The sequence below is a fragment of the Rhinolophus ferrumequinum genome, chromosome 2 (assembly GCF_004115265.2).
Source record: "Rhinolophus ferrumequinum isolate MPI-CBG mRhiFer1 chromosome 2, mRhiFer1_v1.p, whole genome shotgun sequence".
NCBI classification, from domain to species: Eukaryota; Metazoa; Chordata; class Mammalia; order Chiroptera; family Rhinolophidae; genus Rhinolophus; species Rhinolophus ferrumequinum.
The window spans coordinates 50005671-50021611 of NC_046285.1; the positions used below are offsets into that span (position 1 = coordinate 50005671).

General features: G+C 39.1%; 1 protein-coding gene across 1 annotated transcript in view; it reads right to left on the minus strand.

The window, feature by feature from the left end:
- Positions 1 to 6684: 6684 nt before the first annotated feature.
- LMLN (leishmanolysin like peptidase) overlaps positions 6685 to 15941 on the minus strand; it is a 68180-nt gene continuing 58923 nt past the window's right edge. The window contains exon 17 of the mRNA XM_033135163.1: positions 6685 to 10368. Within this exon, the coding sequence (XP_032991054.1) occupies positions 10268 to 10368 (101 nt within the window). The 3' untranslated portion in view covers positions 6685 to 10267. The remainder of the gene's footprint in view (positions 10369 to 15941) is intronic.

Here is a 15941-nt window from a genome sequence, read left to right on the forward strand (position 1 = left end):
GGAAATACATACCTGGAGGTAGAGTAAGAGATTAGTGCTGACGGTGTAATTTAAAGGGTCTTCAGCCCAGAGGTAGGTGGTGGTAGCTAATCCATGGAGGAAGGGAGAAAACTCCCCATTTGTGGAGTGTGTACGAGGATCAGGCTGTGCCAGATGTTTTCCTGGTGTTAATATTATCTAATCTTCACAGTTTTGTGCGGTAGGAATTACTGCACTTACGAGGAGGGTGGTAAACGTTACGTAACTTGCCCAGCACCCAATTACTAAGAGAAAAGGCTTGGACTCCAACTCAGATGAGTTCTCAGGGAGTGTGATGAGCACCTCAAGAACCTGTTCCCAAACCACTGGTGTCAGGTATGAGTCACTGAGCCCTAGTGCATGAAGGTGTCTCAGGTGATCTGCAGTTTGAGTGCAGACTAAGTGCTTATGAAATAATAAAGTCTTCAGTTTGTTGGGAGGCTGGGCAGCATAGAGAGACCTGGCTTCAAATCACAGCCCTGCCGCTTGCTTATTGTAAGTTCATGGGGAAATTTCTCCACCTTTCTAACCCTTAGTTGCTTCATCTATAGAATAGTATTAGCAATATCAATTTTGTTGCATTGTTACAAGGACTAAATGAGATCATGTTTGCAATGGGCATATTCATGTATCTATGTCAGTCCAATGTACATAAAGAGGATTTATATGTGAGAAGTGTTTAAGTAGTAAGCTTTCAACAAAGGGTAGCTATTTCTTCCTGTGTAAGTTTTCATTTGTCCCTGGCACTCCACATCAAACTTCTTTTAAAAATGGAGAATGGGTGTGGTGGAGAATGGGTCAGGTTGGCTGTTGAGCTACTTTTCCCAAACTTCCCTTCTCTGTGTGTTGGCAGTTAGGTGCTCCCCAGAGATATTCTTGTGGGCAACTGAGGGCAGAAGTGAAACAGTGGCCATTTTGTGGCTCACGCACACTGTCATTTATCCTGGCTCATGCTGCTGGTGGGAGACAGCCGCCAGACCTACAAGGGCCCCATCTTCCCCAGATCCTCCTACAGGAGCTCTGGCTTCTGGGCCAGGTGTGTGTGAGTTTAGCTCCGCGATGCCCGGTCCCACCTTCTGCAGGACACCTGTACCGCCAACGTCCGAGGCAACACGGACTGACATGGTTTCTTTTCATCCTGTGGGCTCCAGCTTGTGCTTGTTCTGTTTACATCCAGCCTCTCCTTCTTTCCAACTGCTTACTACTGAAGACATTGAAGATATATATCCTAGTTAGGATTGCCAGATTTAGCAAATAAAAATACAGGATACTCAGTCAAATGTGAGTTTCAGAAAAACCATTTTTTAGTGTACGTTTATCTGAAATTCAAATTTGACTGGGCATCCTGTTTTTTTGGTTTGTCTTTGCTAGTTCTTGCATCCCTAAAACTGGGAGAGTAAGTGGCTAGAGGAATATAAGACTGCGGGGTAGAACCCAGTTGAGGATGGTGACTGTGGGTTTACAATGACACCAATTAATATTCAGCTGAGTACTTTTCTCCTGCAGGGCTCAGTGGTCCAGGCACAAGCCAGGCCAAGGCAGATAAATGGGTTCATCCAGACCTGGGGTTTTATCAGGCGGGTGCCGATAAGAAGTACAAGACTTTAGGGCAGTGGTTTGCAAACTTGAGTTTGCAATAGCATCACTTAGAGGGCTTGTTACAACAACATAGATTGTGGGTCCCACCCCTAAAGTTTTGATTCAGTAGGTCTGGGGTGCAGCCCGAGAATTTGCATTTCTAATGAGTGCAGCTGGTTCAGGCACCACACTTTGAGACCTAACTATGATGGACTGAAATGGGAGACCATGAGACCTACAGTCCCTAAGAGGAGGGAGTAAGGATGGAGGAGGCTATTGGGGCACAGTGGGTAGAAGAAAGGAAGCTCACATTCCTTCCCTTCACTCTGAGCGGAACACTGGGATGATGCCCTCGGAAAAGTTGGTGGTTTTAACTCCTTCTGTCGTTTCTTTCCTCTGTGCTAATTTTAGACTGTCAATGTCCTTCTGCTAATACTGGCTCATGCCTCCCTTTTAACTGGGGAACTTTTGAAAATGCTGGTGACTAGTCTGATCTATGAGAAGCTGGTCATCAAAACAAAGGCACTGATGTGGGCAACTTCGCTAAAGAGGTGCTGAAGTGAAGGCATGAAGGCCACGGCTGGTAATAACTGCTCCAGGGAAACATCCAAATTAACTAGTTTTTCTTCCCTCTGAGAAGAAGGTTGGGAGTTGGGAAAGGGCAAAGAAGGAAAGCTGGGGGAAATGAGAAAAGTAGCCAAGATCTTGTTTCCAGGTGAAGCTGTGTAGGAGACAAAATATTCTCCGTAAGAATATTCATTGCCAAGTCCTTTCTAAATCTTTAGTTACGCCATGGAATAACACATCATATCCAACTCTCCAAGGAATATGGCCGTACATGGAAAGGAGCTAGATTTTACTAAGTATATACTACTATAATGCCAGGTGCTGGACTGGGTATTTTACATGAAAGAGATATGCAAAAATGCAAATGTTCCACTTGTTTTCATGTATTTAATTTTTGTTTCTTTATACTTTTATGTATCTCCCATTTTCCATAAGTATGATTTTATTTTATTTATTTTAAAATAATTTCAGATTTACAGAAGAGCTGCAAATATAGTACAGATAATTCCTGTATATACTCTTTACTCAGACAACTCACACAACCATAGTATATTTATCAAAACTATTAGATTGGTGCAAAAGTAATTGCAGTTTTTGCAATTATTTTTAACCTTTTAAACCACAATTATTTTTGCACCAACCTAATAAGAAGTTAATATTGGCTAATTGACTAAATTATAATTTAATAACCTACAGATTTATTCAGATTTCACCAGTTTTAACACTAATATCTTTTTCGCATACCAAGATCCAATCCAGAATGCCACATGGCCTTTACTGAATTTCTTTTATAATGAAAAAAAAATGCATAAGTTCTCTCTCCTCATTCCAGTGCATTCCATGTAGTTTCAGGAAGGGAATAATGAGGAAAGTGTTTGCTGACCATGGAGTAGAAAGAATATGTGGGGCTACATCCCTTTAGTAGCCCCAGAAGAGATGTAGAGGAAATAACTAGTTTTAAATAAGTATCATAAAAAATCCTCATAAATAATATACAATGAGGTCTCTTAAATAAATTGTGTTGGGAAAACTGGACAGGTATATGCAAAAAAAAAATGCCACTGGACCACCTTTTTACATCATATACAAGAATAAACTCAAAACGGTTTAAAGATCTAAATGTAAGACCCAAAACCATAAAATTGCTAGGAAAAAACATAGGCAGTAAGCTCTCTGACATTGCTGTTAGTAATATTTTTCTGGATAAGTCTCCTTGGGCAAGGAAAAAGAAAGACAAAATAAACAAACGGGACTACATCAAACTAAAAATGTTTTGCACAGCAAAGGAAACCATCAACAAATGAAAAGACAACCTACTGAATGAGAGAATATGTTAGCCAATGATACATCTGATAAGGGGTTAATATCCAAAATATATAAAGAACTCATCCAACTTAACACCAAAAAGATAAACAATCCAATTAAAAAATGAGCAGAGGACCTGAACACACTTCCCCAAAGAAGACATACAGATGGGCAATAGACATATGAGAAGATGCTCAATGTCACTCATCATCAGAGACTAATCATCAGGACAAGGACCATATCTGTTAGTTCCTTGTGTTCCCATGGCCCAATACAGCGCCTGACAGAGTGTTAAATACACAATGAATATAGCAAATACCCAACAAATAAATACCCAACAAATACTTTTCAGTGTTAAATCACTAGATTCAGTATCTCCACTGTGCTAAGGGTCAGAAGGCACCCTCCATGTGCTTAAACCTGGGAGTCAGAAACAAAAGGCATCACCTCCCGTCCTGCAGTGTGTTGTCTGGTCATGCATGCACACTCTTGTACCTCTGGCTCTGTTTCTCTCATCTTCAAAGACTTTGACTAATTTCTTAGTATCAAATTCCTAAGCTTTCATTCTCCCCTGTACTTAGACTCACCTTCACTCTGTTTCTGCCTCTGGACTGTAATAGTTGCTGCATCTATGTTTTTGACTTATTTTTAGCCTCTGATGGCCACACCCAGGCCGGTGCCTGCCCACCCTGGAGCTGACCCACTGTGGTTTCTCAGCTCAACAAATTCCAATCTGCATTTCCAGCACCACGCCTCCTGGGCCATGAAGCATGGACTGCCACACCAGGCTCTGTCATTCCCAACCTGGAACCTGAAGGGTGGTACGCAAACTATAAAACAGCAAAAGCAGACCGTAGAGGGAGAGGAGTTTCTGGTTTCTGTCAAATTATTATAGTCAATTATTGAGGGTGGCTGGCTCCTTGCCTCCAAGTCAATCGTTGAGAAATGATGGCAGGATAAGCCCCTTCACTACCACTCCTAGGCAGTAATACCGATATATATCATTCCTATATATACTTATTTGAGAAAACATATATATATATATATATATACACACATATTTGAGAAAAATGGGCTGTTTTGAACTGATGATGTGGCAGCAGGAGGAGTGACCACAGTCTGGGGTGGAGGGCAGCTGTGATGGCCGAGGACACGTTAGAGAAAAATGGAGAAAAACCCCCCATCTGTGAAGATCCGGCTCGTGCAGAGGATCTGGGGCAAAATCCCAGGTGGCAGAGCCACTGACTCACCTCAGTCAGCCTAAGGACTGACTCTTCTCAGATCTTTCACTTCTTCGTTTTTCTCTCCATTCTGATGATACTCATCCCTAAGAGAGACTGAACACCTCTATGGTACTTACTGGCTCCCTCTTTACTCCTCTGTCAGACCTATTGTAAGAAATGAAGATTTTACATACACATTTTATTTCCTTAGCAACAAACATAAAACTTCACAACTAGCCAAATCACTTTAAAACAGTGGCAAAACCTGTTTATTCAACCTCATTTAAGATTCAAGACTCGGGGGTCTGGGCTGGCAAGCTGTGCTGAGGCATGCACCATTTGCTCTTCTTTGTGGCTGCCTCACTTACATTTTCATATCCTCAGCCAAATACATCAAAATCTTCACTGTATACCCTCATGGACAGACACCCGTGCGTGAGCACATGTGAAATCTCTTCCAACCAACCTGTAGCCCTTTTGAAATGTCATTAGGAGACCCAACGGGGCAGGGGAGGAGGTGTTCAGATACTGTGATTTGAATATTTCAAAATGAGACAATATCAGAAGGTTGTTGAGTCACTATTTCTGTTGAAATTGAAAAATTGATTGTTAGTGGCATTGAGTGTTTAAGTGACATTGAATCTAAAATATAATGTCTATAGGCAGAAAAAAATGTCTATACATATAAAATGAGAATGGTATCAGTCATCAACTAGAATATCAGATCACATATGGCCAACTGTCTCCAAATATGTCCAATTTATTTTAAACATTAAAGAATGAACATTTAGTAGAACACTAACTGATTTAAATAAACCCCTCCTTTTCAGCCAATCTACTGGAGAGCTTGTGGACAGACTAGTTTATGTTAGGGAGACCACTGCATGGACTGTGTAGATGCCTGACCACTGCGCTGTATGCCTGAAGCTGAATAATGATGTCAACTATAATTATATATATATATATATATATATATATATATATATATATGTATGTATGTGTATAGTCACAGGATGTGGAGCACAGCATAGGGAATAGAGTTAATGGAACTGTAAGAGTTATATACGATGTCAGAGGGGCAGTAGATTGGGGGAGGGGGATTATCACTTTGTGAGGGGTGTAAATGTCTATTACATTGCTTTGTACACCTGAAACTAAAAAAAAAAAAAAACAAAAAACAAAAAACAAAGAAATGCTAACGCAAAAAAAGAGCCTAGTTTATGTAATAATGCCTATTAAGTAAGCTATATTCTATGAACAAACCAAAAGGTAAACAGGTCACATATGAGATGTAGACAGGTTTATCTTCAGTACACTGTGCAAATAATATTGGACTTATTCAACTAATTGAAGTAATGTATTGTATATAATAGTTTTAGCTACTTACATGAAATATTTAAAGCTTAAAAAAATCTAAATATCATTATTAAAATTTCCCACAAAGATTTCAAATTAGCAACCAGGTCACACAGGCTGTATTCAGTCAATTTCCCAAAGTGCTTGGTTCCACGCAGGGCGGAATGGCTCAAAGTGCACTTGGTGAAGGCATGGCCCAGGAACATGCTCTCAAACTACTTTCAGGTTATGAGGAAGGATCCTGCTCCACAATCACAGCCACAATCTACTTGCCACCACTGTACTGAGTGCAGTACTTGAATGCGCCAGGGTGGTCATGCAATGAGACGCCTGGCCCATAACACAGAACAAAAGGGACTGGAATAATCTTCAGCCAGAGGTGGCTGCCGGGAATTGTTTTAGTCTACTCTCGTCTGCTTAACTATCTGAGGAGGACTTCTCCCTGTAGCTTTACAGAAGACCTGTCCCTAGTCTTTAAGGAGGACAGTTTTACTCCAGTTAAAATAAAAATGAATTATGTTCCATAATAAACACTTCATCTTCCCCAAATTGAGTGCATGGCTATGTTTGTGTTCCTCGTTCAGGTTTTTAAAAACTGATGGTGTTAAGCAAAGACAAGACAAAGATTAGTCTCCATTTTTTATTCAAGTTGTGTGTTTTCTAAGGGATATATATATATTATACATAAAGTTCAATACCATAAATAAAGATTAGTTCTTAAATCTTCTATTTTATTTATTAAAAATGTAAACATAAAATAATGTACTACTCCCTCCCCAACCCTGACTAAAAGTATTAAAAAAAAAAAAGAAAAAGAAAAAGGTCATCCCTTCAGGTGAAGTTCTTTCTTCAGAATGAGAAGTCCAGATTTTGTTAAAATATGGTTCTCCTCCTGGGCTGCGAGGACATCGCACAGATGATTGGTGCCCATTAGGAAACAGGTTTGTGGAGCTGTGACTGAAGTCTACCTCCTGCCAGGACTGCTCCGATGCCCTCAGAGACGGGTTCTTCTCTTTCCATTCAGTGTCCAAGAGCATGGATAGTGCTAAGGCATCAAGCACAAGACTCTGATGAACAGGACGTGCAAGCTGGCATACTCGAAGAGGTGACTCAGAGCCAGCAGTGACCTCGGAATATGGGTGAATATTAGTCAGGGTAGTAGAGCTAGAAAGAGTCTGAGAAAGCATCCATTCATTTTACAGATGGTATCAATCAGTGAGTCTTCTAATATTGGAGAATATTGATAAAATGTTATAGAATACTCTGGTGTACTTATTCATGTATCTTCCTAGAACTATTTAAACTTCAGTAATTGGTATTTCATCTTCAACTATTGATAAATTCTAAGCCAAGATAATAGGCTGAAACTAATTTTAAGCATAATTTATAACACTTTTAGAATGTATATTTTGTCTTAACAAAAATAAGCATCCTTAAGAAATAAGTAAGGGAAAAAGATGTTATTCAGGAGCATATTAGAGTGATCTATATTTAGACTTCCTAACTGCTTGCCAGTTTCTTCAAAGCTGTCAGCTCAAGTCTTCTGACATGGCTTTTGCTTCCTTCCTTTAAATTCTGTTCTTGGAAACCTGAGAGACAAATTCACTTCATACTATTGGGACCTTAATACTATCAAAATGAACCTAAGTCTGAACTGAAAACTGAGGTAGTCAGTTTTTATAAGCACTTGACCCTTTTTGAGTTAGAAAGGGACTCCTGTCTACTGTCCCCAAATCAAGCTACTCCCCTGTTCTCCTTCCCTACACCATCTCACTTCCACTGCGGCAGCAGTCTGCTCAATCGCTTTCTCAGTGAACTGGTTTTACTAACATGAAGGAGGATACCTAACACAAAATACAGACATTTAGGCCATTTCAAATTCTTCTGTGCAAAGCGGAATTCTAGCCCACTGATTCTGCATTGAAATCAAAGATTTTAAAAGTCTTGTTTTTATAATATTGTCATAAACTAAGTGACTAAAACATGCTTCTTAAAATTTCTTACAGGTTCAGTGGCCTTCTACGTCTTCACTGAGTAAACTACGCAGAATCAATAAGTAAGCAACCACTTTCAAGACTTGTTGAAGAGGAAGGATGACACAAGAGCATTTAGTTACCCTCAGAAACTCACGATTTCTTAACATCATATTTTATCAAGTTTCATATTTGTGCAGAGAAAACACTGGGCTACCAGATTCCAAGCTTAATAAATATATATAGAAAAAATGTCATCTATAATATTTTCTCCAGAAAGTCATTAGTGCAAATATAATTATATCAATAAAAAATAAAGCAAAATATATTTCAAGTATAAAAAGCACCATGCTCAGAAACAATACTACCTAAACGGCATTACTGCACAACAGTCAAAATATAACCAAACCTATCATTGTAAATCTTAAATATATTATTAATCCATAGTATTTTTGGTGAAATTCTTTATACATCTTTGCAGGATGATTCATAATCACAATAGATATGTAAGTTTAGATTTTTATAATTTTCTTTAAAAATATACTCTATACTTTTCTCTGACCTTGCACAATTTAAAGTATACATGAAAGAGGCAGAAAACCAAGCACTGGCCTGATATCTGTATTACTATTATCTTCTCTTTAGCTGTAGGAGGATATGCTAGAGACCCTAAGCTTTTCACAATGACAAATACCTTCAATTCAAAACTGCATATTTAAATACATATTTAAAATTTATGCATTAAAAAAACTTTTTTAGGGTTGCTCTCTGGCCCCAGTGCTAAACAGTCAGCTGGAATTATTCCTTGGTAATTATGCTGCTTGCTCACTGAGCACAATTCCTCAAATGGCGTGCTCAAAAACTATTTGCTGGAATTAAAGGGCCAACCAACGAATGAATGAATGAACACTTCTCCAAGGGCTGTATTTATAATGCCACAGGACTTTACAAGCTTTAGAGAGAAAAACTGGGCATCACTCATCATTAAATAATTTAATTAGTAAAGTGGGGTTGGTAAGCTCTGGTACCAGAGCAGAATTGCTTCTGTGGAACAGAATCTATGCGGTAACACAAGAAGAGTCAAAAGCAGGAGGTAAGAGGACTTCACCTCCTTTTAAAGCAAAGGCAATCTTCCAACTACTGTGGACTGAGCCCCATGTTGTGCACAAAGCGGACCCCACTGGAAGGCCCGAGACCAAACCTACACTTTGCTATTAGTAAGTAATTCAGACCACCTTGTTTTGACTTATGTTTTTCTTCTTATATATAAAATAATTTTCAGATAGAAGTTCTTCTGAAACAATTTCTAAGCCTACGTGAAAATAACTGCATACCTGTCTATACAAGAATTTCATCTTTACTATTCAGAGAGGAATAGTTCTGTTTTTGCTAGATTACAGTTGTCATAACTATTATCTGAAAAACATACAATTATGTTTACTTCTGCTTTCATTACTTCAATTATTTTTACAGGGCAGAGTATTGTTCTCTCTCTGCTTCCACAGTTTTTCAAGTCATTATTAAACTAATGGAGAATACAATTGGAAACTGAGTTCTGGAGATCAATGAGTAACAAACAGCTAGAAGAGGGCTACCAACACATAATGATTCAGGAGCAAACTACAATACAGCTAGTTTTGAAAAAGGCAAGCATGGTTAAATCATAAGATTTAGCAAAACATAATTTAAAAAAAGACTTTTTAGAACAATGAGAACAATAATTTAAGTGTAACAGGTACAGTCATTAAATTCAAAATATGTATAATAGTGATATAGAAATTTCAAACAATTGTTTTCTGTAAGTCGAAGGACAGTTTATACTTCTGGGCACGGGATCCACACTTACAATCTTGCAATAATTAACTGTTCTTTAAATTATTGCAGCATTGATGAACTTTCCCATTGTTTTATTAGGTGAATGAAAATGCTGAGGTATGTAATCTGAAAATTTCACCAATTATCCCATCTTCAAAGGAAAAGTTCAGGAAGATTATGTATCCTGGAAAACAGAGAGAGTTGGTGACGTGGACTTTCTTCTCCTTCTCTAAGCTCTGAGGCTGTCGGGTTGCTGATTAAGAGTGACTGCTGTGAAGCTCTGCTTCAAGGTCGAATCGTAGTTAACACTTCAAAGCCAAAGTCAGGAATGCCACTTCTGCCATCTGCACAGGCTGGCACTCACCCAGATTTTGTGCTTTGTTCAGAAGAACATGACACAAAGGAATGTCTTGAGAATTCTTTTTTCCATTCTTAGTGCCATACACACAGAAGAAATCCAGCCAGCACAGGAAATAGATTGCCCAGCAGAAGCCAGAGGGTGACCACCAGGCTAGAGGAACGGGAACAGAGATCTAGGGTTGAAAACAAAAAAATTGACTTCCTATAGACATTCTTGGAATAAAGCATACCAAACAAATATAGACAGATGATTATTAAAATGTAAACAAGGACCACCTTGGAGAGAAGAATCAAGAATGACTCCTGAAATCCAGATTTGCAAAGTCATTTTTATATTACATTTATGGAAAAAGAACAAAATATTTATGCAAGAAGAAAAGAAAATGTACTCACCATATCAAGGTTAAAAAACGGTACCCAAGAAGAGAAAGAAGTGTCTTTGGGTGGCATCCTAGCAAATTGAAAGATGCTACACAGGAAAGTAAATTAATATTCTGCAAGGGAAGTAGGACTCTTTTCTGTTCTTCCTTGTCCCTTCCTCTAGGGTGACCACATAATTTATCACCCCAAATCAGGACATTTTGAGACAAGAGTCAACATAAATTTCTTTTAAAAAATTTTTTTCAAAATGAAATTTTATTTTCTGGTATTTATTCTATGTAAGTCTTCTTTTTAATTTATTTTTCTTCAATTTATTGGGATGACATGGGTTAGTAAAATTAGATATGTTTCAAGTGTACAATTCCATAATACATCTATACGTTGCATTGTGTGTTCACCACCAAGTCAGTTCTCCTTCTGTCACCACATATTGGGCCCCCTTTTACCCTCTTCCACCACCTCTCTCCCCCCCTTACCCTCTAGTAACCACTAAACTATTGTCTATGTCTATGAGTTTTTGGTTGTCTCGTTCCTTTGTTGCTTTCAGTTTTATGTCCCACATATGAGTGAACCCAAATGGTTCTCGACTTTTTCTGTCTGACTTATTTTGTGTACCATCATAATATCAAGATCCATTCATAATGTCACAAATGGCAATATTGAAATAAATTTCTAGTCCCAAGATAGAGCACTCCTGTCCATGGTGCCACATCAGCAAAGTGAAATTTAGAAACCTTCTGTGTGCTTGACCTAACACACTGTATATCCAGTCTGCCAACAACCAAGCCAACTCTGGGCTCTATACTTATTTCCTTCTTCCTTGATCTTTCTAAATAAGGTGATATACAACCCCAGCCAATCAACTTAAGCCAAGCACTTCTTCCTTGTCTCCTGCTTGCAGCCCTTTTTCCTTATTTTTATAGTTCTCTGGACTCTTTGAGAGTAGAGACTGCCCACTTCATGACATGTGAAATAAAATTTGCTTAGCTCAACTATCACATTTTGCTGTGGATAATGTGAACTTTTTTGCCCAAATTTGTGAGGGAAAAATAAGGATTATACATGGGTAGTACTAATTCCATATCTATATAAATGTTTTTAATTCTTTTATTTATGCTTATGAGTTAAAAGTGTAACTCTAGAAATCAATAATGATATCCGTACGCAAAATAATACCCTGGAATACGATAATTGGTTTTGTTGAACTTATGACGAACTTGCAACAATGAAGAGTTCTTGGCCTTCTATGTTGTGTAAATATCATAAATTTGTTACCGGTACATATTTCCTGTACCTTGTATCTGTTCTTGTGTTTTGTAATGATTTGTTACATAAAATTTCTTGTAACATAATATATTAAAAAATAAATGCTAAAATTCCGTTATAATGCAAAAAACAAGTACCCAAAAGTAAACAAATAAAAATTTGAGTTAAAAATTGAAACGAAAGTTTTCCCTGAAAGTTTAGGCCAAAAACCACAGGTGCGCATTATACATAGCAAAATACAGTAAATTGTTCTCTTTATTTTAACACAAGGGAACACTATTAAAAATTACACCACGACAAAAGGCACACAGACTGTCCCAGGTAAACCAGGACATATGGTCCATGATCTCTAGACAGATACCCATCTATCCACCCCACCCCAGGCTTGATCAGGAAACAGCATAAGATTCTATGGGTTTGGGGTACTAGAAGGATATTTTAATTTAGCCATGAATTGTTCTCACCGCTGAAACTATTTCCCAAAACAATTCTCAGAATGAAAAATATTTTTATAGTAGCAAAGAGACCAGGTCAACCTGAACACTATCTTAGAATGAGCTGTCCTTTCTAACATTTTGACCAATAAAGAATCAACCAAGCTTCAAGTATGACTTGCTTAAAAGGTAAGAAAAATAGGGTTGGTCTTCAGTGATAGAATGAATAGAGCGAGAATGTCAAGGTACTGCAGCCGGCCTGAGCACTACACAGTGTGGTGCACGTATTTTAAAAAATCATTTCACTGCATGTAATTCAGGCAAACCATGGGGAAACCTCTATTCTTTCCCAATGGAATCAGCTGGAAAATGTTAAATCTTAGGAAAAGCCCACTTATCCAAGAACAGACGTTCTCAAAATGTGGTCTTTGGGTCAATAATGTCAGCATCAGCTGGAAACTTGTTTAAAATAGAAATTCTCAGGCTCTAATCCAGATCTTCTGAACCAGAACCTTCGGGGGTGAGGCCCAGCACCCTGTGCTTTCACATGTTCTGATGTAGGCAGAAGTTTGAGAAACTCTGACCTAGGCTGCAGTGTCCAACTAGGGCAGCCACTAGTTATACGAAGTACTAAAATTTAAATAAAATATTTAGTTGCTCAGTCACACTAACCACATTTCACATGTTCAACAGTCACAAGTGGCTAATTACTATTAGATTGGATAATGATGATTACAGAACATTTCCATCACCCCAGGAAGTTCTAGTGGTAAGTTCTGGCTTAGAGCATCAGGTCAAGAGGTCTTGGCTGGAATAAGGAATGGAACCTGGAGTCTAACAGCACAGGCGTATCCCTTTATCTCCTGAGTCTCAGTTTGGTCCAAAGGAAACAGGAGGAGAACTAGCTGTTGTTTATCTACTTTTGGCACTAATATTTAATACGTTATTAATTGCAGATCTGGAACATGCAGATCAGTCCTTCAAAAACTCTGCACTTTCTGCGATAATACTCTTTAAAAAGAAAAGATTCAAAGATGGCGTTTCAAAATAAATTGGAGACGATCGGATTTGGGTTTTGATCTGAACTTCCTTATTTAAAGCATCCAATCTTATTTTTGCAGGTTTGGTGGATTATAAAAACTATATTAAAAGAAACAGGGCCGACCCGGCGGTTAGAGCTCCGTGCTCCTAACTCCAAAGGCTGCCGGTTCGATTCCCACATGGGCCAGTGGGCTCTCAACCACAAGGTTGCCAGTTCAATTCCTTGAGTCCTGCAAGGGATGGTGAGCTCCACCCCCTGCAACTAAGATTGAACACGGCACCTTGAGCTGAGCTGCCGCTGAGCATTGGTTGGAGTGCATCCTCTCAATCACAAGGTTGCTGGTTCGACTCCCGCAAGGGATTGTGGGCTGCGTCCCCTGCAACTAGCAACGGTAACTGGACCTGGAGCTGAGCTGCGCCCTCACAACTAAGACTGAAAGGACAACAACTTGAAGGTGAACGGCACCCTCCACAACTAAGACTGAAAGGACAACAACTTGACTTGGAAAAAAAAGTCCTGGAAGTACACACTGTTCCCCAATAAAGTCCTGTTCCCCTTCCCCAATAAAATCTTTAAAAAAAAAAGAAACAAACTATTTACCTAAAAGAAATAGCGTATGTAAAGTCGGCCATAGTTCCTGGCATGCAGTTTAGTAAGAGTTTAGTGTGTACTCTATTCACATAGATTAACAAACATGGAAAGACATTCAGAATTTCAAGTGATATTTATAATGTTTAAAAAGTAATGCCTAAAAAAAAAAGTAATGCCTACAAGACATCTATTCTTGTAGTATTTTATACATTTTTCAAATTTGTAATAATGATTTATACATTACAATTTTTTTTTTGAGCATGCTTCCTCATAGAATAGGTTAACGGGGATAGAAATCACATTATAGCACCACAATATCAGAAGGGTGACTGATAAAGAGGGAGCCGGAGAAATAGAAGTAGAGTCTAAGGCACAGGATGGTAGAGGAGAAAGGGTGGGGAAAGGGTAGAGGGGAAAGACTGCGGTTTGCAGTCTCTACTGTATTTCCACAGATTCACTTGTCTTTGTCATGTTCCAAGGACAGGGTCTAATCATTTCACAGCCTCTTGCCCTGGTCTGGCTTTCCTCACAATCGCACACATTCTTTTACTGTACTTCGAAGATTTTTACTCCTGTACTAGCTGGGGTAACTCTCTTTATGTCAACTCTAACTGCTAATGGATTAATCCTTGCCCATTTCTTGGACAATGAGATGTTGATTGTTTCTTACAATTAACTCATGATTAGGTTTGAGGATGGGAACTCCATCAGAACCAACTACTTGTGGACTAGCAGCCCTCTAATTCGAGCCAAAGTAATTTAACAACAAAATTAAGTTACCCTACCAACTTCACATGAAAAAGTTAACTAAGAGTAGTTAACACTACATATACTATATACCACATCAAAAGGACCTAAGATCTTTTATCATTTCAAACAATTCACTGTGTCATTACTATTATAAGTGCAGAAAACTCAGTTGACTCACTGGAGTACTGTGCAGGAAAGAGTTGACATAGCAGGCCTGAGGCTGCCATCCTTCAAATGTCCTGCTTGCAAGGATGGCCTTTAGCTGGTGTCTGGGAACAGGTTTCCTCCAGACTTCACCCCACTGCCCCCTTTCCCTTTGCTGATTCTGCTTTGTGTCTTTTCACTTTAACAAATCTTAGCCATAAGTACAACTAGAGGCTGAGTCCTGGGAGTCCTAGAGAATCACCAAACCTAAGGGTAGTCTTGGGCACCCCCAACACAAGTACTAATAACCCAAAACTCACCTACTATAGTTCATGTCTAGATAAAGCCCCCAGGATTTGAAAAAGAAAGGAAATCAAATCTTAGCCCCATTTTCAAAGTGAATGTAGCCCCCATTTTCAACCAGACCATGGAACAAGCAAAGGGCTACACAGTGTCATTTAAAAAATACCTCCAGCTGAGAAAATAAAACATTGCGTAAGATCTTTATATTCACACAGTCATGCATCACTCAATGACAGGGATAACTTCTGAGAAATGCATCGTTAGGTAATTTCATCACTGTGTGAACAGCAGAGCGTGCACTGACACAAACCTAGATGGCACAGCCCACTACACACGTAGGCTACATCGGATAGCCTACTGCTCCTGGGCCGTAAGCCTGTACAGCATGCTACTGTACTGAACACTATAGCCAGTTGTAACACAACAGTATATGTCTAGCTAAACATATCAAAACACAAAAGGTACAGTAAAAAATACAGTGTAAAAGATAAAAAATGGCACACCTCTATAGGGCACTTACCATGCATGGAGCAGCAGGACTGGAAGTTGCTCTGGGAGAATGAATGTAAGTGGATATGAAAGCCCAGGACATTACTGAACAAGACTGCAGACTTTGTAAACACTGTCCCTTAAGCTCCCCCACCCCGCTGTTCCCCCCCCCCCCCGCCCCACCCCGCTTCCTTCTGACAGGGATGGAAATAGAACATCAAAGCTGTCAGTGCTGCTCCCTGAACAGGGGTGTGGACGGGACTGACTGGAAACATCCCAGAGAAACTGGCTGGGTAAGGTGTACGTCACCATAATAGTGACTGTCAAGAGGGGGTGAAAGATGGCT